The 23721-nt window shown below is 52.6% G+C and overlaps 1 protein-coding gene and 1 long non-coding RNA gene across 5 annotated transcripts in view; one reads left to right on the top strand and one right to left on the bottom strand.

Moving 5' to 3' along the window:
- Positions 1902-10060, top strand: LOC110257627. Its single transcript, XR_002340519.1, has 2 exons — positions 1902-5784; positions 8552-10060. It is a non-coding gene; the product is annotated as an uncharacterized LOC110257627 (long non-coding RNA).
- Positions 8522-23721, bottom strand: part of VOPP1 (vesicular, overexpressed in cancer, prosurvival protein 1) — an 85936-nt gene continuing 70736 nt past the window's right edge. For 2 of the 4 annotated variants that reach the window (XM_021079347.1, XM_021079348.1), the window contains exon 3: positions 9082-10975. In XM_021079347.1, the coding sequence (XP_020935006.1) occupies positions 10785-10975 (191 nt within the window). In that variant the 3' untranslated portion in view covers positions 9082-10784. Of the gene's footprint in view, positions 10976-23721 lie in introns of all 4 variants that reach the window. The other 2 variants (XM_021079345.1, XM_021079346.1) reach the window with 2 other exon arrangements.

Raw genomic sequence — 23721 nt, forward strand, 5'->3', positions numbered from 1 at the left:
GTCCTGAGGGTCTGGGACGGACCTGAAGGGAGGGACCCACCTCCAACCCAGGGCACTGTCCACAAGGGCCTCTGGGTGCTGCTGCCTGAGGGGGCAGACGACACGGCAGCCGGGTTCCCCAGAGCAAGCGTCTAGGAGCCCAAAGTCATTCTTTGACGGCCGGGCCTCAGAGTCCATGCCAGCCCCCCAACAGCGCGGGAGGGCTGGACCAGGGCCCCGTGTCGGGAGGCGAGGACTGAGGAGGGCATCTTAGAATCTGACTACATGATTCGCGTCCCCCCACGTGAAAAAAATACGCTCAGGTCCCCAAACGCTCGCAGCAACATCAGTTTCTTCTGGGCTACGGAGAGGCAAAACCCTTCTAAGAAAGTTCTTTATCTGAAGGGTTGTCTGAGGCTCACCCTGGAGTCTTCTCTTCACAAAACTCTTTTTTTTTTTTTTTTTTAAGGTCCACACCCGTGGCATATGGAAGTTCCCAGGCTAGCTGCCAGCCTCCACCACAGCCACCGCAACATGGGATCCAAGCTGCATCTGTGACCTGCACCACAGCTCAGGGCAATGCTGGATCCTTAACCCATCAAGTGAGGCCAGGGATCAAACCTCAATCCCCATGGATGCTAGTTGGGTTCGTGACTGCTGAGCCATGACAGGAACTCCTTAACAAAACTTTTCATGAAAGATTTCACAGCTACACTCTTGCCTTCATCTTTGTACCATATTTTGCTGACCGTCCCTGGGTTTTAACTTCGCCTGGAAGCCGTTTCTTCACTTTAGCATCATCGGCCGTCTCGGGGGGCGGGGGGGCCTCTGAGAGTTTCCTCAACCAGCCAGTCCTGACTCCTCTGTGCTTAAAGCCTCTCTAGCTTCTCTCCCATCACACATTTCATGGTAAAGAGCAGGAAGCAGCCAGATGGCAGCTTGCCTAGAAACCTCTTCTAAGTCGCTCCGTTCATGAAGTACGTTCTCTACTTTCTGGGAAGAAGTATCCTGCATGACAGGACTGTTTTAAAAACATTTTGCCGAATCTGCTTTAGCTCCCTCTCTCCCCCTCCCCAGCCCACACACCCGCATCATTACAACGATGCAGGCCTCAGACCCTTGTTGCACACTTCATCTTGCGCCCTCTGGAAATAAGGACATGTCCCAATATCACAACCCCGGTGAAACCCCTGAGAAATCTAACGGTGGCCCTGTGCTGTTCCGCTGCATCCAGGCACGTCTGGCGCCCTCCGCTGACCCAGGAAGGCTCTGCGTCTGTACCGTTGTTATTTTCAATCGGGATCCCATCCAGCTTCCTGCTTTGTTTGGTTCACCTCGTCTAACCTAGGACAGCCCCTCACTTCTCCTGCTTTTTTGTTTTGGTTTTAAGGACACTGAGTTTTGAGCACCCCAGGGCTGTCGTCCTGTAACACTCCCCTCGGGATTTGTCTGACCCTTTTCCCCATGGAAACTTGTCCTGCCGCCTCCCACGTCCTGTGCCTCGGAGGTTAGGTTTGGACCCTGGAGCTACGCTGGCCGGCATGGTCGCCCCTAGCCACAGATGAGTATTTGACATCGAATGAGTTTCATGAAGATTATCTTAGATTTTAAAATCCAGCTCCCCAGCCTCATTTCAAGTGCCCAATATCCGCATTTAGCCAGTGGCTGCTGTCCTGGGCAGTGCAAATATTTCCATCATCATAAATATTTCTGTTGAAACACTGCTTCAGATGCTGTGAGATCCGGGTTGGACACTTTTGGCAGGACTGCTTCTTGGGTGATATTCGGCTCTCCATACCGCCATGTGCAGAGGCCTGGCTGGGAGTCCCGGGGTGCCCAGAGGGGCTTGTAAACTGCACCTGGAGCTAGGATTGTCACACACCTTCCATATCCTTCTCTGGTCCCTTCAGCCAAGATCCTATAACCTGTAATGGGATAGATTTTTTTTTTCTTTATAGGGCTGCACCTGAAGCATATGGAAACTCCCAGGCTAGGGGTCAAATCGGAGCTGCAGCTGCCGGCCTACACCACAGCCGTAGCAACTTGGGATCTGAGCCGCATCTGCAACCTACACCACAGCTCATGGCAATGCGAGATCCTTAACCCACTGAGCGGGGCCAGGGATCGAACACACATTCTCATGGATACTAGTCAGGTCCGTTACTGCTGAGCCACAATGGGCACTCCCTGATGGAAAAGATTTCTAGAGAAGAGAAAATAAAATCAACGAATTTTAGAGCTAGAAGGGAACTTTGATATTATTTTACGAACAGTTGAGGAAACTGAGGCCCACAGACGTTCAAGACTTGCCCAAGGTCACTGATGCTTAGTTGGAAGCAGAGAATGACCTTCCCAAGCATCCTCTTACTCTTGACCACTCATCTATCAGAGCTGAAAATACCTTTGTGGCAACTGAGATCAGCCGGTATTAACACGCCGACTAAGAATCAGAAGATGCCTTTTCCTTAGTGCTTATCCGCGTGTGGTCTCTATTCACACATTAAAAAAACTACTCCACGTGATTCTCCCAACCACCCTATGAGGAAGCTACCTACAGAAAATCTCTGATGAATAAGAATTTTTTTTTAGGTAATCAGAAACCCAGAACTGGTTCACCGGCTCAGTGCTTTCACCCCGCGACAGCTGGTGGCTCTGTGACCATCTTGGCCTTTCCACCACGGTCACAGGGTCGCCACTGCAGCTCCAGACGTCTCATCAGCGATGGAACCATGGTGAAGCTGCATGTGGCAGTGCCAGCCACTCTGGGCTCCTTTATAACAAAAGTGAAATCTTTCTGGGAGTTCCCCTCACGGCTCAGTGGTATTGAACCTGACGAGTATCCATGAAGACGCGAGTTTGATCCCGGGCCTCGCTCAGTGCTACTGGCATCCACAGGTGTTTAGGGAGTAAACCCTTAAAGAACCTCCACTTACTCCGCTTGTAATATGTATTTAATGCCCCATTTCCTGTGTCTACCTACCTGATGCTGTATATATTCAGTGCTATGTTTGGTTTTGTTTCTTTCTTTTCTTTCTTTTTTTTTTTCTTTTTGGTTTTTAGGGACGCACCTGTGGCATATGGAGGTTCCCAGGCTAGGGGTCAAATCGGAGCTGTAGCCGTTGGCCTACACCACAGCAACAGCAACACCGGATCCTTAACCCACTGAGCAAAGCCAGAGATCAAACCTGCGGCCTCATGGATCCTCGTCAGATTCGATTCGGCTGAGCCACGACCGGAACTCCCAGTGCCGTGTTTCCTATACATTCCACAAATGTATATGCAAGGCTAGATTTCATATTTCTCTCCAACCTTCTGTTTTCTATGAAAGCTTAGTCTTGCCAACCACACACCCCTCTGGAACACATTTCCCGCAGTTTGCTGAGAAATTAATGGAATAAATAATGCAGACTGAACAAAAATGTGGCTTCCCCTCCTCCAACGGTGCCAACTGTGAGAGTTGGCAGCCATACCCAGACTGATGAGCACACAGTGTTGGCAGGTGGGAACGTCGGTACCCTCTTCCTAATGGAAATTTGCCAAACGCCCTAGAAAGTGCGCGTAAGCTTTGACCCAGTTACTTATTGTTTTTTTCTAAATTTTTGTTGTTTATTTGAAATTCAGATTTAAGTGGGCATCCTGTATTTGCATTTGTTCAATCTGGCAAAACCCCCAATTTTTGTGTGTGTGCTATTTTAGAGAATGAGGGGAACTCCAGCCACCCACACCTTGAGCTAACTAGACACCAAGTGGCGGGGGTGACTCTTCAGCCCCAGGACAGGCTTTTTTTCTCCCTTTTTGGTGCCCACAGCACATGGAAGTTGCCAGCCCAGGGATGGAACTGGAGCCACATCTGTAACCTACACCACAGCTGGGGTTGGGGGTCCAACCGGGGCCTCCAGAGAGACAAGGCACATCATTACCCCAGTGCCACAGCGGGAACTCCCTGACCCAGGAATTTAAATTTAAGATTTTATTCGGAGGAAATAAATGTCGAACATTAAAAATGGCCAAAGCACATTCAGCACAGTGTTAATCAGAACAGGGAAAAATTAGCAACAACTTCTGCCAAAAAAAAAAAAAAAGTGCGAGTTGAAGAAATATAGTACTATCATAAAGTTAAAAGTGAAACAAAACACGTATGTGGTAAAATGTTAAAGAAAAGCAGGGGATTATACACAAAAAATGAAGGTGGTGGTAGGAAGTTCAGTGAGGCAGAGACTCACGGGGCACGGACGGCCTCTGGGCCTTGCCCTCATGCACCAAAAAGCCCCAGTGGGGAGTTCCCTGGTGGCCTAGTGCTTGGGGTTTGGTTGTGCTGCTGCAGCCTGGTACCATCTCTGGCCTGGAAACTGAGATTCCCACATCAAGCCACTGCACACTGCTGCCCCCCCCCAAGTTTTTTTTTAATTAAAAAAAAGCCCCAGTGCCCGGGATGTGCAGCTCATTTCCCAGAAGCCCTGGGAAAGCACCCCCGAGCCTTGCTCAAGTGGGCGCCAGGTCCACCACGTGCTCCAGAACCGGGGAGGCTGCTCTGGGCGCGGCACTGACCTTGGAGACCTGCTCCCTCGGCCCCCCTGCGGCTCCTGCTCTCCCCATCCTCTCCTCCCCATGCCCCGGTGTCGTGGCCAAGGCCCTGGCTTTGCACGCGCGGTCTTGCTGGATGGGCGCGGAGGGGAGGGCCCGCGCACGCGGATGGATGTTCTGGACCCACCAGCCTCGGTCCGTGTCCTCAGGGGAGCATGTGTCCAGGCTGTTGTCATATTTGGCTGTATCACCCGCAGTTACTCCAACAAGCCACCGTCCTGGGGGTTTGCAGATCTCACCTGGCAAATGCTTCCGGGACTAGGCTCTGTCCCCCCCTGGCCCAGGAGCCCTCTACTGGACTCTGGGAGTCCAGGCTGGCAAGGGAGGGAGGGTACCGAGCCCGGGCGGGGGTGCAGGGTGACAGGGGCCCCTGTGTCCTCATCCCTGCCCCGCCCCAGCTCCTGAGCATCTAGCCAGCATCCACCACTCATTATGCAAAAGTTACTCATTATTCTGAGTCTGGAGAATATTTCGTTATTTAAAAATTAAAAACAAAATGGAACGACCCCAAAATTTGATCAGAGTGGGCGGGTTAAATCAGCGGTGGAGCAGCCAGATGGTGGGGTGCTATTTAATCATTGCGGGGAAGAAACAGACCATTCAAATGCCAGGAAAAATGCTAGCGAATGCTCCAAACGACCCCGCAGTGTTTGTCATCAGAGCAAGGGAGCTGGAAAGCGACTGAAACGCGGCCAACTGCCATCGTGGGCTGTTGGGGTCGCAGGTGGTTTTTATTTTCCTTGTGATTTGTGCTCCCTGCACCCTCTACATTTTCCCCGATGAAGTGTATGTACCACTTTCGCATCTAGATGAAAAATAAAGGCATTTTTAAAGTTTAGTTGATTTACAATTTTTTCCAGCAAAGTGACACAGTCATACATACACACACACACACACACACACACACACACACACACACACATTTTTCTCATACTACCTCCCATCATGTTCTATCCCAAGAGATCGGATAGAGTTCTCTGGGCTGTAGGGTAGGACCGCATTGCTTATCCGCCCTAACCCTAAGAGTTTGCATCTACGAACCCCAAACTCCCCGTCCAGTGCCCCCACCCCCTTGGCCACCACAAGTCTGTTCTCTGTGATTGGGTCTGTTTCTCTTTTGTAGATACGGGTTTGGTTTTGAGTAAAGAATATCAGCAGCGTCGACCAAGAAGGGCTAAGCCCGCTCCCTCCCTCCGGAGCCGCCTCATCCTCCTGGTGCAGGTGCCGGTCCCCCCAGGCTCGGTCCCCCCAGGCTCGGGGTGGGGCGGGCCGGGGGCCAGGGGCGGGGGCGGGGTAGGAGGTCTGGGTGCGGAAGCCGAGGTCCAGGGGCTCCACGCCGGGCTGGCTATGCCGCAGGGCACCCCTGCGAGCCTCGGCGGCCACACTTTCTAGTTGGGGAAATGGGGACGCGAGAACGAACTCCGAGGCAGGGCGTCCATCCGCGTGCGCGGGCCCTCCCCTCCGCGCCCATCCAGCAAGACCGCGCGTGCAAAGCCAGGGCCTTGGCCACGACACCGGGGCACGGGGAGGAGAGGATGGGGAGAGCAGGAGCCGCAGGGGGGCCGAGGGAGCTGGTCTCCAAGGTCAGTGCCGCGCCCAGAGCAGCCTCCCCGGTTCTGGAGCACGTGAGCCCACCTGAGCAAGGTGCGGGGGTGCTTTCCCAGGGCTTCCGGAAAATGAGCTACATATTTTGGTCACTGGGGCCTTTTGGTGCTTGATGGTGACATCCTCAGCCCTCCCAGCTCCTCTTCCATCTCTGTAAGTGGAGGGACACTGGGAAGGAGGGTCCCCGGGCAGCGCTTGTCCTCGGGGGCGCAGAGAAGGGAGGCGGAAAGCAGAGAGCCTGCCAGTCCTGCGTCCTGAGGACCTGAGCCCCTGAGCCCGCCCACGCACCAGGCTGCCCTCCACGGATCCTGTTCCCCTCCTGCTATCCGCCCCCACCCCACGCCAGTACCTGCACTCTAGGGCCCAGTCCTGGATTCAGGTGGCAGAAGTTCTAGCCACCTGAGTACAACCTTGTCCCACTTGGGAGGAGACGCTTGTTGATGGGCGAGTGGTCAGCAGTGTGGGGGGAGGATGGGGACTCCGGGGGGAGGTTGGGGACTCTGACCCGAGCACAGGACCTTTGCAGTCTGTATCTGTATCTCTTCTCACCCACATGGGGTCACACTGCTAGGTGCCTCCTGACAGTGAAAGGCACGCATGAAGACGCCACCTCCTGCCTTGTCCTCCCTTCTGCTGCTTGACAGCAACTAGCTTCTTCCAGGATTTCCTAGTTTCCTTGGTGAGAACAAAGGAGTGACAGTCGGTGGCTGGGGGACATTTGAGGCACAAGTTCCTGAGGCTGGTCCTGGCATTATCTACCAGACCTGAGCACGTGATCTTGAGGTCCGGCTAGACCTGCTGTCCACCCCCCGCCCCAGCAACACCTTTGAGGACTGAAATGAAAGCTGGGCCGCAATGGAGGCAGCACCCCTCATGCACCCTGGGAGCACAGGAAAAACCTGGACCTCCCAAGACCATGGACGTGTAACCTTAAGACTGAACTTCGCTACAGAATCTGCAACATAGGACACTTAATTTAGAGAGTGCTGGGGGTGGGGGGACACGCTCACCTGCAGGGCTCTGGTTCCTCCAGCAGCTCCCCTCCCAGCCCAGCCCCCTTCTCCGCAGCTCTGCAGCTTCTATCTTCTCAGATCTCTTTTCTTCCTCACTCAATCCCACCTGCCCCCGCCTATCACGGAAGTGACTCACCATTACTCTTCTTGCACTTTTGTTTCTGCCATGAGAGCGCGTGTGGACTTCTCGGCGTTCAGTGAAATTTGGGAGAGACAGATAAAAGTGAGCACTCAGTTTGCCATCCCTAGTCGTGATCTTCGATCTGTAAATGACCCTGTTCCCATCCCACTGGGACAAACAGATGATGGGGGGGGGAGAGGTAAGGCCCCACCAGCTCTGAGTTCCCCACCAGCAGACCACCAGGCCTCTTCTGCCCTATTCCTTGTACTGTTTTAAAATAGCAAATGAGGAGTTCCTGTCGTGGCGCAGTGGTTAACGAATCCGACTAGGAACCATGAGGTTGCGGGTTCGATCCCTGCCCTTGCTCAGTGGGTTAACGATCCGGCGTTGCCATGAACTGTGGTGTAGGTTGCAGATGTGGCTCGGATCCCGCGTTGCTGTGGCTCTGGCGTAGGCCGGTGGCTACAGCTCCAATTTGACCCCTAGCCTGGGAACCTCCATATGCCGCGGGAGCAGCCCAAGAAATGGCAAAAAGACAAAAAAAAAAAAAAAAAAAAAAAAAAAGGAAAAGATTTTCAAAAAAAAAAAAAGCAAATGATAAAAAACTTCTTTAGAAACATGATCACAATTAGTGATTCTTCTAAAACACAGCCTAAGTATAGCAGCTACAGCCCCGTGAGAGAAATACTGTGTCTGACCGATGGGCTTACTACACAGGCAAAGCACATCCAGGCTCCAGGTAACTAATGCCAGTCTTCCTACCTTTTTTTTTTTATTTATTTTTTTTAGGGCTGCACCTGTGGCATATAGAGGTTCCCAGGCTAGGGGTGGAATCGGAGCTGCAGCTGCCGGCCAACACCACAGCCACAGCATCACCAGATCTGAGCTGCATCTGCGACCTACACTGCAGCTCACAGCGATGTCGGATCCTTAACCCACCGAGCTAGGCCAAGGATGGAACCCACATCCTCACGGACACCACGTTGGGTTCTGAACCCATTGAGCCACAATGGGAACTCTTTCCTCCTTACTTGAGATCGTTTTCTCCTTAGCTGGACTTTAGAAAGGTGTAGGCGAACCCAAAGTTCCCTACATTCTTGGAAAGCATCCAATTTCCAGTTCTCCCGGAATTGGCTGCAGCACCCCCTCCCCTCCGCCCCAACCTGCCCACCGTGCACCCCCTCCTTCCTACTCCCCGGCAAAAGAGCCAAAGCACGGGCCCAAATTTATCTTTATTTTGCATACATAGGAAACGGGGTCCTATCAAAAGAACAAAAAAGAGAAATGAGCCATGTGTCTGCAGAGGAAGAACATGCAGGGATCCTGCTCCCAGGTCACTCTCCTCGCCCCCGACTCTACGGGACTTCACCCGCCGGGAGCTGGCCTGGCTCCAGGGGCACGGTCTCTGCCAACAGCACGGAGTGGGCAGGAAGGTCATTGAGAGTGGAAGCGTAGTGCCCCCAGGAGAGGGCTCTCCGCCAGGTTCGAGGAAAAACACCATGTATCTCACACAAACGTCAATATAAAATTGAGAGCTACCCAAATCATTCAGTCGCTTAATATCATTTGCTATCAAAAAAGAGAAACGAAATTCAGTCAGGGACATGTGGGTGACTACTCAGCTGCCCTCTGGTCCAGTGCCCCCACCCCAAGGGGGTCTCCGAGCTTCCTCTTCAGAACAGTAAAGGGAGAGAAACTGGACTGGAAAATGCAGAATGGATGACCTGGAGGAAAAGGAACTTTCAGACCCATGTAGTTGTCCTGGATTGTAAACAGCAAATGTTGTGCTTTGTCATCTCACTGAAATCGAGGATTTGAGGGGGCGGGTACTGCAGTCGGGGACAGGAGCTCAGAGGTCACACTGGGGGGGGGAGGTCAAGGGCACGGGCAGCAGCATCTGTGTTCACGGACTGTTCCCGCGGCTCCAAGAGCTTCCTGTGGAATTCCCAGGGGAGGCTCCCAGGGTCCCCATCCCTAGAAAAGGCAGTCACTGTGGCCCCATCCTGACTCCCCACTCCTATCCCCAGTGAAGTCCCAGTGGAGCAGGGACACCAGGACTGGGGCTGGGGGAAGGAAGACATTCAGTATCCACCCCAGTGAGATGTCCTGATGCTCAAGTTCAATGACGGACAAGTTCGCAAGGGGCTCTGATGAGTTCATTTCAAAAATTACCCTCCCCCCCGCCCCGCCCCCTCTGGTCGCACTACCACAAAGACAGGCATCTACGAGTCTTGGCTACGCTGCTTTGCCCTCCTATACGCGACCTGTCAGGTCTCAAGCTGAGATTAGGTACACAACTGTGGGCATCACTAACTACGCAGGGGAGGACTCCGGCCCACCAATGACCCGGGACAACCCGTGAGCCCAGGGCCAGCGAGCTTTCTGAGTCAGGGCTTCTGCTTCCAACCACGTCTGGTTTTATTCTAACATAACCTCTTCTTTGGGGAAATCTACTCGGTATTTTTGAGGCGCTGCATCTGCAGTCCTGGGGTTCTGTGTTCTTTTTCTGAGCCAGCTCCTCCTTTTCCGAGCCCTGGGGCCCACCCGCTGAGATCCAACAGCCGGGACCCTGGCCAGTCTCCCCCCACCCCAGGCTAAGCCCGCTGGGAGGCCTCTGTCCAGGGACTAAGGTGGCTTTCCAGTCCCGGCCTGAAAGTGTCCATCTCAAGCCCCGGTCAGAGCGGCCTCGGGGGAGGGCGAGGGGACGACGGAGACCGACTCAGGACAGGACCCCAGGCCGGCTTCCGCAGAGGCTCGGTGCAGCAGGAACATTCTCGACCCCCAAGCCAGACCAAGGGCTCAGAAAATGCAATGTCTGGCCTGGAGGGGGGGCACAATCGCTCATGAATTTAAATAACTTTCCTAGTGGCTTTCAGATCACCGTAGACAGCAACGTGGCCTGATTCGAGCATCTCACCTCCTTGAGCTGCGAGCCGTGGGCAGGGCTCTCCCGGGCTTGGCGTCCTTAGGACGAGAGGGAAGGCAGCAGTGCTCACGGGCCGCCCCCCCAACGGCCGGCTCTCGAACGGCTTTCTGAGGAGGAAGACTCACGGGACAAGGGGGTCCCTCGGCTGACTGCGCAGGGCCCCCTTTGGGCCGAGCTGGGCGCGGGGCCGGGCCCCAGGCCGCTGCGCATCCGCCCACCTGCCCGCGCCCTGCGGCGCCTTCAGCCCCAGTCTCTCTCCTGAGGATCTGGACACCCCCCAGGGTGTCACCCCTCGGGACTGTCCCCTCGGCCAGAGCACAGGTTACATCGGAAACAGAAGCAACAGGAGACACAGGGTGAATTCAAATATTAGTCCTCCGAGGAAAAGTTGAAAGGAAGCTGTGCTTGCTTTGAAGACGTCAAAGAGGCATCTGCCCTTCGAGGCTCATCAGACCCTTCCTGGAAGTGCACACTGGCGGCGGGGAGGGAGGGCAGGGGACAGCTCCTCCGCGCCTCCCGGCCACATCGCACAGCCAGGCGCCAAGCAGCTCCCCGGCTACTTGGCCTTCACCACCTGCTCATACGGGGGCGGGGGCGTGTTGCAGTACGAAGGGGGCGGCGGGTAGGCCATGCTTCCCTGGGGTGAGTTGGGTTGAACCTGGAAAGCCATCGCCACGGGATTCCCAGCAGGGTTCAGCCCTGGTCCTCCAGGGTCGGTGTAATACGGCAGCCCCAGCTGCTGGGCTCCTGAAAGACAGGCAAGCAGACGTGAGCTCAGGAGAGACGACCCACAGCCCAGCCCGGCCTGGCCGGACAGCCACGAAGACCACTGCCCCGTCGTTCACCCGGCTGACACAGCGGGCAGCTGGGGTCAGGTCACGAGCAAAGGCCATGCACGGGCACCAGCCCCTGGAGTCTGCACCCAACCAGTACTGTACTCGGAGGGTGTGGTCTGAGGACAGGCAGAGTACTGGCTTTTAATCCATAGTCTTTTTTTTTTTTTTTTTTTTTTTGTCTTTTTAGGGCCGCACTTGCGGCATATGGAGGTTCCCAGCCTAGGGGTCTAATCGGACCTACAGCTGCCGGCCTACACCACAGCCACAGCCACGCCAGATCCAAGCCGTGCCTGTGACCTACACCACAGCTCACAGCAACGCCGGATCCTTCACCCACTGAGCGAGGCCAGGGATCGAACCCACAACCTCATGGCTCCTAATCGGATTCGTTTCCGCTGCACCACGATGGGAACGCCTAAACCATGTTCTTGAAGTCACTGAGGCTCTGGAAGACGGGACCTGCCAAGGTCACACAGCTCTTATTTGGAGGCCCCAGGATTTGAACCCAGTGCCACGCTGGAAAGCCCAGGGTGATGAAACAGAAGACGTTCGGGCTGCTGAGGGATGGGCAAACCAGAGAAAGCTGGGGACAGGGTGGACCAACGTTCTGAGAGCCGCGGAGGTCTCAGAGCGTGGCGGTGGCACCCCAGGCGCCCCGCTGGGGTGCAAGTTAGTCTACTCCTCAGCGCCACCGTCTTTTTCCTCCTTGAGAGGGAATCCTAGATTCAGCAGATACCAGTCAATTGGCAACAGCTCCCAGAACCATCCCACCAACGGCAGAGGAGGGCCCGGCCACCAACCTGTCTTTTCCTTTTTCTTTTTTTCTCTTTTTAGGGCCACAACTGCAGCATATGGGGGTTCCCAGGCTACGGGTCGAATCGGAGCTGTAGCTGCCGGCCTGCACCACAGCCACAGCAACACAGGATCCGAGCCGCATCTGTGATCTACACCACAGCCACAGCAATGCTGGGATCTGAGCCGTATCTGTGACTTAGGCCACAGCTCACAGCCACACGAGATCCTTAACCCACTGAGCGGGGTCAGGGACCCAACCTGCCTCCTCAAGTACGAATCAGGTTCCCTACCGCTGAGCCACGACAGGAACTCCCCATCAAGCTTTCCTAACAAAGACCCTGCCGCCCCTCGACCAAGCTCACCAGCCAGTAACTGACGCATAGACGAGCTAGGCCAGTCTTTTTTCTTTTCTGGCCGCGCTGCGGCATACAGAGTTCCCGGACAGGGAGTGGATCTCAGCACAGTTTCAACCTACACCACAGCTGCAGCGGTGAGGGATCCTTAACCCACTGTGCCAGGCTGGGGATCGAACCTGAGCCCTGCAGCTGCACAGACACTGAGGAGCCCATTGGGCCACAGCGGGAACACCTGCCAATCTTTCCTTGGGCCGAAGAAAAATCTGGGCACGGTGAATAGAGTGGAAAGGCAGGGACAGGCGAGGACCCCCCTGACAAAGCACACGCACAATGGATGGAGGGTGGCCAGCAGCTGGGTCCCAGCAGCCCTCCTGTTTGATTCCACGTACTGCCTGCAATCTCGTGGTTTAAGCAGAGCCCACCTCCTCCAGCCAGGCTGCTTCTCAGTGTTTAGGCAGGCTTCTCAGACACCCTCCAGCAGGCTTGGCGCTTCCCTTTTCCACCTGAGACTCAGACACCCTAGATTCTCTGCCACGTCACCCCATCCACCGGCTCGCTCAGGGTGAACTTCGCTAAATGCCAAGGGTCCTTACCAAGGCTCCAAGGCCCTCCATCACCAGGTTCTTGCCTATTTCAAAGTCTCCCTTCTCACCGCCCCGCCTTATCCTTCATCTCCCAACAGCACACCAACTGCCTGCATCCTGCTCAGGAAGAGCCCTGACCCTCCTCAGAAAGCAGCTCCTGGCAGTTCAACGTGCAGACCGCTCCTCCTGGAAAGTCCTTCCCCAGCTGCACACCCACCTCCTCCCCAGCCTCTCGTCTGGCCAATTCCCATCTTTCAAGTCTCAGATCAGAACCAGCAACACCACGAAGCTATGGTTCACTGACCAACCCCCACCCCCGGCCCCCCCCCCGCCACTTCCTGGCTGGATTAGGTACCCTGTCCTCTTGGCACCCAGAATAAAATCTACCTATTGGGGCACCACAGGGCAGTGGAATCCACACACAACCAGGATGATAAGAAAAAAATCTCAAAGGATCCAAACAAAGCCAATGTGACGGATCCTACACGACGAAATTGGAAGTGGGGCTATCCTATGAAACAAACTCAGCCTGGAGTCAGGTAAATAAACCTAACAGAGCTGAAGATTGGTACAAACGCTGAACAAAAAAGGGTTTTAGGGAGTTCCCATCGTGGCTCAGCGGTAACAAACCCGACTAGCATCCATGAGGATGCAGGTTCAACCCCTGGCCTCAGTCAGTGGGTTAAGGATCTGGTGTTGCCGTGAGCTGTGGCGGAGCTCAAAGACATGGCTCGGATTCCACGTTGCTGTGGTTTTAGTGTAGGCGGGCAGCTACAGCTCTAATTGGACCCTTAGCCTGGGAACTTGCGTATGCTGCAGGTGCAGCCCTAAAAAAAGATTAAAATAAAGAAGCAGCTTTTAAACATATGCATGGGGGTGAGGTGGGGAGAAGAAGAGTCAGAAGCAAAACAAATGACCAAGAGAAAGACCTTAACTCTTAGTCTCTGTTGAAGAGAATGATTTGCAAACTGAAATAGAGATTTATTTATTTTTCTTTTGAGGGCCGGACCTGCCGCATGTGGAAGTTCTCAGGGGAGGGGTCAAATTGAAGCTGCAGCTGCCCGCCTACACCTCAGCTCATGGCAATGCCGGATCCTTAACCCACTGAGTGAGGCCAGGGATCCAAACCACATTCTTATGGACACTATGTCAGGATCTTTACTTGCTGAGCCACAATGGGAACACCAACATTTTATAAATTTCTTAAAACTATACATTATAGTAATATTAGTAGCAGCAGTGTGCTCTCAGGCCCTTTAAGCACCATATTGAGTCATTTCATATACATTCACCCTAAGAAAGTCTCTTATTATTTTATTTTATTTATTTATTTTTACAGCTGCACCTGTGGCACATGGAAGTTCCCGGACTAGGGCTCGAATCGGAGCTTCAGCTGCAGGTCTTGCCGTAGCCACAGCAACACCAGATCCAAGCTGCATCTGAGACCTACACCGCAGCGCTGGATTCTTAACCCACTGGGCAAGGCCAAGGATCGAACCTGCATCCTCACAGAGACATCAGGTCCTTAACCCACCAAGCCACAATGGGAACTCCAGGAAGTCTCTTATGTTGTCAGCCCCCACAGGAAGTGCAAGGAAGTCTCTTATTATCTCAGCCTTACAGTTCAGGTGCTGGAGCCTTAGAGAAACTAAGTCACTTTCCCATTTATGCTAGAGAGACGTGAGGTAGAAATGGAACCCAGATTTTTTTTTTTTTTAATAGCTGCACCTGCAGCATTTGGAAGTTCCCAGCCCAGGGACTGAATTCAAGCCTCAGCTGCTGCAGCAATGCTGGATCCTTTAACCCACTGCACCGGGCCGGGGATCAAACCTGCGCCTCCAAAATAACCCGAGTCACTGCGTCAGATTCTTAACCCACTGTGCCAGGGCAGGAACCCCAGGGTCTGTGATTTCTGCTCTTGCAAACTTAATCTAATTTTCTTTGCAGTGTAAAATTTGATAAATTCTTTTAAATTCTCCATTCATTTTAATATTTTGTTGAGATTAATAATAATGCATCGAGGAGTTCCTGTCGTGGCGCAGCGGTGAACGAATCTGACTAGGAACCATGAGGTTGCGGGTTTGATCCCTGGCCTCGCTCAGTGGGTTAAGGATCTGACGTTGCAGTGAGCTGTGGTGAGGTCGCAGAGGCAGCTCAGATTCCGAATTACTCTAGTTCTGGTGTAGGCTGGTGGCTACAGCTCGGATTAGACCTGTAGCCTGGGAACCTCCATATGCTGCGGGTACAGCCCTAGAAAAGACAAAAATAATAATAATAAAAATAATAATAATAACGCATCGAGACTCCTACAGTTTCCATCAAACTTCCCTCTTATGTTTTGTTTTATATACTTTATATACTTTAAATTGGTTATAAGTGATAGCCTCATTATGTGAAGTTATCTTTATCAGTATTAAAAAGACTTCCTTCTTAATATCTATGCCAGGAACATCCTAGATTATTCCTTAAAAGACACACAAGAGACTGGTCACACTGGTTAGCCCAAGCGAGGCAGCCAGCTCTCACCCTTCCTATTTCCTCGCTCAGGGATTATCCATCACAAAGAAGGCCCTTCTTCTATTGCTTCCTGGGAGGAGGGAGAGGAAGGGAGCTGAAAGCGGCATCTGTATGAGGTACCTGGCCTTTCAGGCTGACCGGTCAGGGTCTGCGGAGGTTATAAGCTGCCAAGACACACAGGAACTCCACGGCCCCGACAGTCCCCAGGACAAGGCACTTGTCCTCAGAGCTGGAGCAGCCCTGTGTGTATCTCAGCTCTGATTTGAAGGGCGATTGCACCGTCAAACACTCCCTGTTATGCCCAGTTCCTTGCAGGTGGCGTCATTTATTCAGACCGCTTCCGTCCCTGCAGGTCGGCAGATTAGGTACAGACGGGCACACCGGGACAGTCAGAAAGCCACCCACAAACTCACCCCGATGGAAAGGAATAAAGATGGGTCTCCAGTGGGGACATTCCATCTGCTTCTAACGACTGTGTTATTTTTAATTTTTATTGTTTGCTTTTTAGGGCCGCACCCCCGGCATATGGAGGTTCCCAGGCTAGTGGCTGAACAGAGCTACAGCTGCCGGCCTACACCACAGCCACAGCAATGCCAGATCTGAGCCGTGGCTGCGACCTAAACCCCAGCTCACGGCAACACCAGATCCTTAACCCACTGAGCGAGGACAGGGATCGAACCCATGTCTTCATGGATACTAGTCGGCTCGTTAACTCTGAGCCACAATGGGAACTTCCTTTATTCTTTTTTTAAAAATCAGTATTAATCCCATAAAAGGAAGCCGTTTAAAAAGTCAATTTAAATCCCATTAACATCACAAATGTCGTTACTGGCTCTTCTCTCGGGTCCCTCTATGCACCTGTCTGATCACTCAGCTAGAATCAGAACCACTCTTCCTTTTTTTGTTTTTTCTTTCTTCTTTCTTCCTTTCTTTCTTTCTTCCTTTCTTTCTTTCTTTCTTTCTTTCTTTCTTTCTTTCTTTCTTTCTTTCTTTCTTTCTTTCTTTCTTTCTTTCTTCCTTCCTTCCTTCCTTCCTTCCTCTTTCTCCCTCTCTTCCTTCCTTCCTTCCTTCTTTCTGCCTTTTCTAGGGCCACTCCCGTGGCACATGGAAGTTCCCAGGCGAGGGGTTGAATAGGAGCTGTAGCCGCCAGCCTACGCCGCAGCCACAGCAATGCCAGATCTGAGCTGTGTCTGCGACCCACACCACAGCTCACGGCAACGCCGGATCCTTATTAACCCACTGAGCAAGCCCAGGGATCGAACCTACAACCTCCTGATTCCTAGTCGGATTCGTTAACCACTGAGCCACAACGGGAATGCCAGGACCACTCTTCCTAACACGGGGCCCACTGGCCCTCTTCCCTAAATACAGCTGCACACTTGTCCTGCCAGTTACCCGGCCTAGACCTTGACTAGGCACCACACAACAGGCCATAAAGAATAGAGACCAGGGAGTGCCCGTTGTGGCTCAGGGGTACGAACCCGACTAGTATCCACGAGGACGCAGGTTTGATCCCTGGCTTCACTCGGTGGGTTAAGGATCCAGTGTTGCTGTAAGCTTCGGCATAGGTCACAGGTGCAGCTTGGATTCTGCATGGCTGTGGCTGTGGCGTAGGCCGGCAGCTACAGCTCTGATTCGACCCCTGGCCTGGGAACTTCCATATGTTGCAGGTGTGCCCTAAAAAGGGGGGGAAGAAAGACTGACTCTCTTAGCAGGTTTCACACAGAAATAAAGTTTCCTATGGTCACCATGCTGTAGGACGTCCCCAGGACCTATGCATCTTGTAACTGGGAAGTGTGACCCCTTAGCCCTTTGGCCCCTTCACCCATCTCCCCACTCCTACGGGTTCTTAAAGGGCAGTGAGCACATGTCCCCCCCCACCACAGTGCTGCCAGTCTGCCAGCGTTTGCTGAATGAACACAGCCTGTCTTTCCCCTGCACCCAGGCGGGGGTACCCAGGGCCCCAGCGCAGCGTGGCAAGGAGGAATTGGGGGGCTGTGTACTTAGGGAGCTCTGACTGTCTCTACTTGCACCCTGGCCAGCTCTGCACATAAAGACTCACTGTCGTGAGAACAGCTTTTCTTTTCTTTTCTTTTTTTGTCTTTTTAGGGCCGCACCCGCGGCACATGGAAGTTCCCATACTAGGGATTGAATCCGAGCTGTAGCCGCTGGCCTACACCACAGCCATAGCCATGCAGGATCCGAGCCGCATCTGCAACCTACACCACAGCTCACAGCAATGCTGGATTCCTAATCCACTGAGCCGGGCCAGGGATCAAGCCCGTGTCCTCATGGATACTAGTCAGGTTCGTTACCGCTGAGCCACAGCAGGAACTCCTGCCTTTGTTTTTGTTTTGTTCCTGGGAAGCCTTGGAGCCCCATCTCTGAAGCTCAGCTTCTAGACCTGGTTCATAGCCTCTTCTCCAAAGTTCTGTTCCAGCCCACACCAATGCCCTAGAACCACGGTGCTGCCACAGCTTGCACCCTGCCCCTACTTATGAGCATCGCTTTTTTTTTTTTCCTTGGCCACTCTTGAAGCATGTGGAAGTTGCTAGGTCAAGGAACTGAACCCATGCCACAGCAGTGACCCAAGTCACTGCAGTGAAAACGCCGGATCTTTAACTCAAGGTACCACAAGGGAACTCTCTGTGTGCATCTTGTTTTTTCCCTTTCTCTCTTCGTCCTGAGGCATTTAAGGAAGTTCCCAGGCTAGGGGTTGAATCGGTGTTGCAGCTGCCAGCCTACGCCACAGCCACAGCCACAGCCACCCTGGATCCGAGCTGCATCTGTGACCTATGCCAAAGCTCAGAGCAAACAATGGATTCTTAAATGAACTGAGCAAGTCCAGGGATTGAACCTGCATCCTCACAGAGACAAGGTCAGGTCCTTAACCCACTGAGCCACAATGGGAACTCCTGCACCCTCTTCATGTGCAGGTCTCTGCGCATCTGCACTCAGCCTTGTCGGGCTGGGGAGCTGGTCCCAGCTGGAACACCAGTGCACGCTGCTCGGCACACAGGACACGACTGCTGCCCTCCCCAGCTGTCCAGTGCATGAGCACTGGTTCTTTAAAACCTGCCTTTTCTTCTTCATCATAGGCCACACTCACCAGAATCCACTTGGCCTCCCCCAGACCAGCCGGAGAAGAAAAACTGAGCCACCCAGAAGACAGGCAAGTACTGTCCTGTGCTTTGCAGATCCCGCCTCCCTCAGCACCGACCCAAGTCAGACCCCTTCCACCCACCCGCTAGGCGCACAGCCCTGGGCACCATGGCATCTCAGTAAACAGCTGCAGGGCCCTCAATCCCACCCACAGGAGGAGGCCCCAGTCTGCCAGAAACCCACAGACTCTTATTTTTTTTTAATTGCTGATTCTAAAAAACAAAATCAAGGTAACTCAATTCTTCCCAAGTACCATGCTATCAACAAAGGGCACAGCCCTGGATGCTGTGGCAAAATGACGAGAATTGTGTGCTCCCACGGGACAGAGCAGACCTTCCTATGATGCTCTGGCTTATTTGGGGACGGACCCGCTCACACTCACAGGCCTGTGGGAAGTGCACACACGGAGACAGATGAAGCAGCAGCTGTGACTCACGGCAGAGGCAGGACACCCAAATCAACATCTCCTAACAGAAGGTGAGGGGCTCTGTCACTGCTCCCCCTCTCCCCACGCCGTGACGGCAGCACAAGAGGGCCTGGAAGGAAATCAACAGCCCCCGTTTCTTGGAAAACGCCCCCAACTGCAGGGTAGAACTGGATCACATGGAAGCAGGCGAGAGACGGTCCCAGGCTGAGCAGCTGGAATCTGTTCCTGCGGACATAACTTCGAGATAAAGGTTAAGGCAGGAGCAAGAAGGAGCTGCGTCCTGCTTGGATGAAAGAAGGAGACCAACATTTCTCATCCTTGAGGTCAAGGAGACCTCGGCACGACACGCTCGCAGAGGGTCCTCAGAGGACAGAGAAGGGGGGACACAGACCGCAGCACTTCCCATCAATCTCCCAGAAACACCTGATCCACCCCTGGTGCCACGATGCGCGTGTGCCCAGGGGAGGCCCTGAGTCAGGCCACATGTGGGCTCAAGGCCAGACGATGCGAGATGATGGGCCACAGGAAGCCCAGGGGGACTGTCCCCAAAGAGGTGATTTAAACCACCCCCAAAGCACGGCCGCTCTCTTGCTCTTTCTCTCCGTCCGTCTCCCTCTGTCCCTCCCAGCCCCACCCTCCACGGGAGCCTGTGCCTGCGCCTTCTCCACACCTCCCTTCTCCCTCTCCGCTCAATCACTGCTTCCTGGCCTCGTGACTCTCAGTCTCATTACTGAATTCTTCCTCCAAAGGGACAAAAACCCGGGGACCTACGTCAAGTGGTTAGGGTTCAGCATTCTCACCCCACAGCCACCTGAGAACGAAACCACACGACCCCAGACATGGCCTTGGCCAGGCTCCCCTGGGGTCCACGTCCCATTTATAATTGCAACAAAAGGAATAAAATACCTGAGAATAAATTTAACCAAGGCAAGGTCTATTCACTGAAAAATTCTAAGACACTGACGAAGGACATGAAGAAACAAAGAAACAAAGACATTCGCACTCATGGATTAGAAGAAATAACATTTTAAAATGTCCATATCACCTAAAGCAATCTGAGGCAATGCAGTCACTACCAGAATCCCAATGCCTCCCCCCACCACCACTACAGAAATAGAACAAAAACTTCTAAAATTTATATGGAACCACGAAGACTCCAAATAGCCAAAGCAGTCGTGAGGAAAAAAAGAATAAAGCTGGAGGTATACCCCCGATTTCGAATGATACGACAAAGCTACACTTAATCAGAACAGCAAGGTAATGGCAGAGGAACAGACACGTAGATCAATGGAAGAGAACTGAGAGCACAGAGGCGGTCCTGGTGGCCTACAGGCTAGGGATCCCTCATCACTGCTGTGGCACAGGTTCGATCCCTGGCCTAGGAACTTCCACGTGCCACAGATGCAGCCAAAAAAAAAAAAAAAAAAAGAAGAAGAATCGAGAGCCCAGAAATAAACAGTCACATACACATGAACAATTAACGTATAAGAAAGAAGCAAAAAACATACAAAAGAGAAATGACAGTTTCTTCAACAAAGAATTAGCAAATCTGAATCGCCACGAGCGAAAAACCAGACGAGGAGTTCCCTTTCTGCCTGAGCAGGTTAAGAACCTGACAGAGTATCCACGAGGATTCAGGTTGGATCCCTGGCCTCGATCCCTGGTTAAGGATCTAGTGTTGCCGTGAGCCGTGGCCTAAGTCACAGATGCGGCTCAGATCCCAGCACTGCTGTGGCTGTGGTGTAGGCTGGCACCTGTAGCTCCCATTCGACTCCTAGCCTGGGAACCTCCATATGTCACACGTGCGGCCATAAAAAGAAAAACAAAATAAACACGAAGCTATAGAGGACAGAGTAGTGGTTACAGGGGTGAGAGTATCGGGGTGAAGGGGCAGCAGGCAAAACGTTTATAAAGGAGATGAGCTGTATGGCGAGGGGTGCAAAGTAAACTTTTGGTGGTAAGGACGCTGTGGGGTAGACAGAGAAACAGAAAAAGTTGTACACACGAAACTTATATAATGGTATCCACCAGTATAACTGCAATAAAAGAAATGGATTTAAAAAATCACCGTAACAAATGCAGTTAAAGTATCCCATAGAGCACCCAGGAGAGAAAGGGGAAGAAAGGAAAGGCCAGGGACAAAGGGAGGCCCTGGGCTGGGCCCGGTGAGTAGGGAGGGCTTGGAAGTGGCCGCTCACGGGGGCGGGGTGGGGGGCAGACATATTCAGATTTGTAGTAATATTCAAACAAATAAAAAAGATGATTCCTTTTTTTTTGGCAGTCTTTTTAGGGCTATACCCGCAGTATATGGAGGTTCCTGGGCTAGGAGTCAAATCAGATCTGTAGCTGCCAGCCTACATTACAGCTCACAGTAACTCTAGATCCTTAACCCACTGATGGAGGCCATGGATTGAACCTATGTCCTCATGGATACTAGTCAGATTCTTAACCACTGAGCCACGATGGGAACTCCCTAAAAAGATGATTCTTTTAAAAAGAAAACCCTGGGGAATATCTAGTGGAAGAAAGCCATAAAAAACCAGACCAGGAGTTCCCGTCATGGCACAGTGGTTAACGAATCTGACTAGGAACCATGAGGTTGAGGGTTCGATCCCTGGCCTTGCTCAGTGGGTTAAGGATCTGGTGTTGCCGTGAGCTGTGGTGTAGGTCACAGATGCAGCTCGGATCCTGTGTGGCTGTGGCTCTGGTGTAGGCTGGTGGCTACAGCTCCGATTCAACCCCTAGCCTGGGAACCTCCATATGCCGTGGGAGCAGCCCTAGAAAAGGCAAAAAAAAAAGACAGGAAAACAAACAAACAAACCCAGGGTCGCAAAGGCCCATCTCCAAATCTCTGCAGCTAGAGCTCCTTCCACGCGGTCCCTACTTCTTTTTTTTGAAAACAGCTCTGTTGAGGTCTGAGAGCTGCACAAAAAGTGACATTCTCAATGTCTACGACTCGCTGAGTTTAGAGATAAAGATACACCGTGAAGCCACCAGAACGATATACATCCAGAAACCTACCCATCCCTCCAAACATCTCCTGTGGCCCCTCTGAATTTACGGCAACAACACGTAACACAGGGTCGCCATTCTCGCGCCAACCTATGAGCGCGTGACACGGTTATTAACTACAGGTCCCATGCTGTACAGCAGATCTTAGGACCTACTCATCTTATAGAACTGAAACCCTGTAAAAACCCACCCAGGGAGTTCCCTGGCGGCTCAGCAGGTTAAGAACCTGGCACTGTCACTGCAGCAGTCTGGGGGGCTGCTGGGGCATGGGATCCGATTCCTGGCCTGGCAACTTTCATGTTCTGCGGTCGTGGTCAAAAAAAGAAAGAAATGACTGGGGATCCCTGGTGGCTCAGCAGGTTGAGGATCCAGCATTTTCACTGCCGTGGCTCTGGTTTGATCCCTGGCCCGGGGGCTTCTGCGTGCCTCAGGCACAGCCAAAAAACTCAGAGCCCAAGAAGCAAAAAACACCCTCCAGGCAGAAGTACTCCTAGGATTCTGTCTCTGCCCTGTCTCCACCCTTGAGGTGGGAACCACGACAGGGACAGAGCTGCATCCACCCCTACCCCCCGCCCTGTCCCTGTCCCAGCCTGGCCCACCACACAGGGGGAGAAAGAGAAAGGTGCAGACAACCTCGGCCCTTCAAAGCCCCTGGAGCCCTCCCTCCTCAAGGGGAAGGGAAATAGCTCACCTATGACGTCAAAGTACAGAACTGGCCTGGGTCCTGAGGGACTCCTGAACTCACGCACCACAGTACCCCCGAGTCTTAGGTAATTAACACAGTACTTTATAAGAATTAAGAAACCATGGGGAGGAGATCCCATCGTGGCTCAGAGGAAGTGGAATCTGACTCGCATCCATGAGGACGCAGGTTCGATCCCTGGCCTCCCTCAGTGGGTTAAGGATCAGGAGTTGCCATGAGCTGTGGTGTAGGTCACAGATGTGGCTTGGATTCTGAGTTGCTGTGGCTGTGGTGTAGGCCGGCAGCTGTGGCTCTGATTCAGCCCCTAACCTGAAAACCTCTATATGCTGTGGGTGCGGCCTTAAAAAGACAAAAAAAAAAAGAAGAAGAAGAAAAAGAAAAAGAAAAGAAACCACGGGGAGTTCCATGGTTAAGAACCCGACTCGTATCCATGAGGATGTGGGTTCGATTCCAGGACTCACTCAGTGGGTTAAGGATCTGGTGTTGCCATGAGCTGTGGTGTAGGTTGCAGATTCAGCTCAGATCCTGCATTGCTGTGGCTGTGTCTGTGGCATAGGCTGGCAGCTGCAGCTCCAATTCCACCCCTAGCCTGGGAACCTCTATATGCTGTCAGTTTGGCCCTAAAAAGCAAAAAAAAAAAAAAAAAAAAAAAAGAAAAGAAAAGAAAGAAACCATGAATTCTTTTTGACCCTGGGGCACCACTCTGGACTTTGGATGATGCTCCCTAAATAGGCCAAACGTAACTTGTGCAAAGAAGTCTCCAGCATCACTAGTAGTAAGTACTCAGAACAGAAATAAATGCACAATACACGCTTATTGAATGAATGCATAAAAAGCAAAACAAAAAGAAACAAATGATTAGCAATGAAAGAATACCTAAGCAAATTACCAGTTAGTAATGTAATTAATATTTAGTCCAGAAGCATTAAGAATGGCTAGGACGTTACTGTTTCTACATAAAAATTTATACATGAAATACTTTTTAAGGAAAACGAGAGTAAATAATGTGCACATACAAACTGCAAAACCACGCATCAAAGGGGCACCGACAGAATACCAGGTGACAGACACACCACACAGCAGGCGCTGCATGTGCTACCA

This window comes from Sus scrofa, chromosome 18 (assembly GCF_000003025.6).
Source record: "Sus scrofa isolate TJ Tabasco breed Duroc chromosome 18, Sscrofa11.1, whole genome shotgun sequence".
NCBI classification, from domain to species: domain Eukaryota; kingdom Metazoa; phylum Chordata; class Mammalia; order Artiodactyla; family Suidae; genus Sus; species Sus scrofa.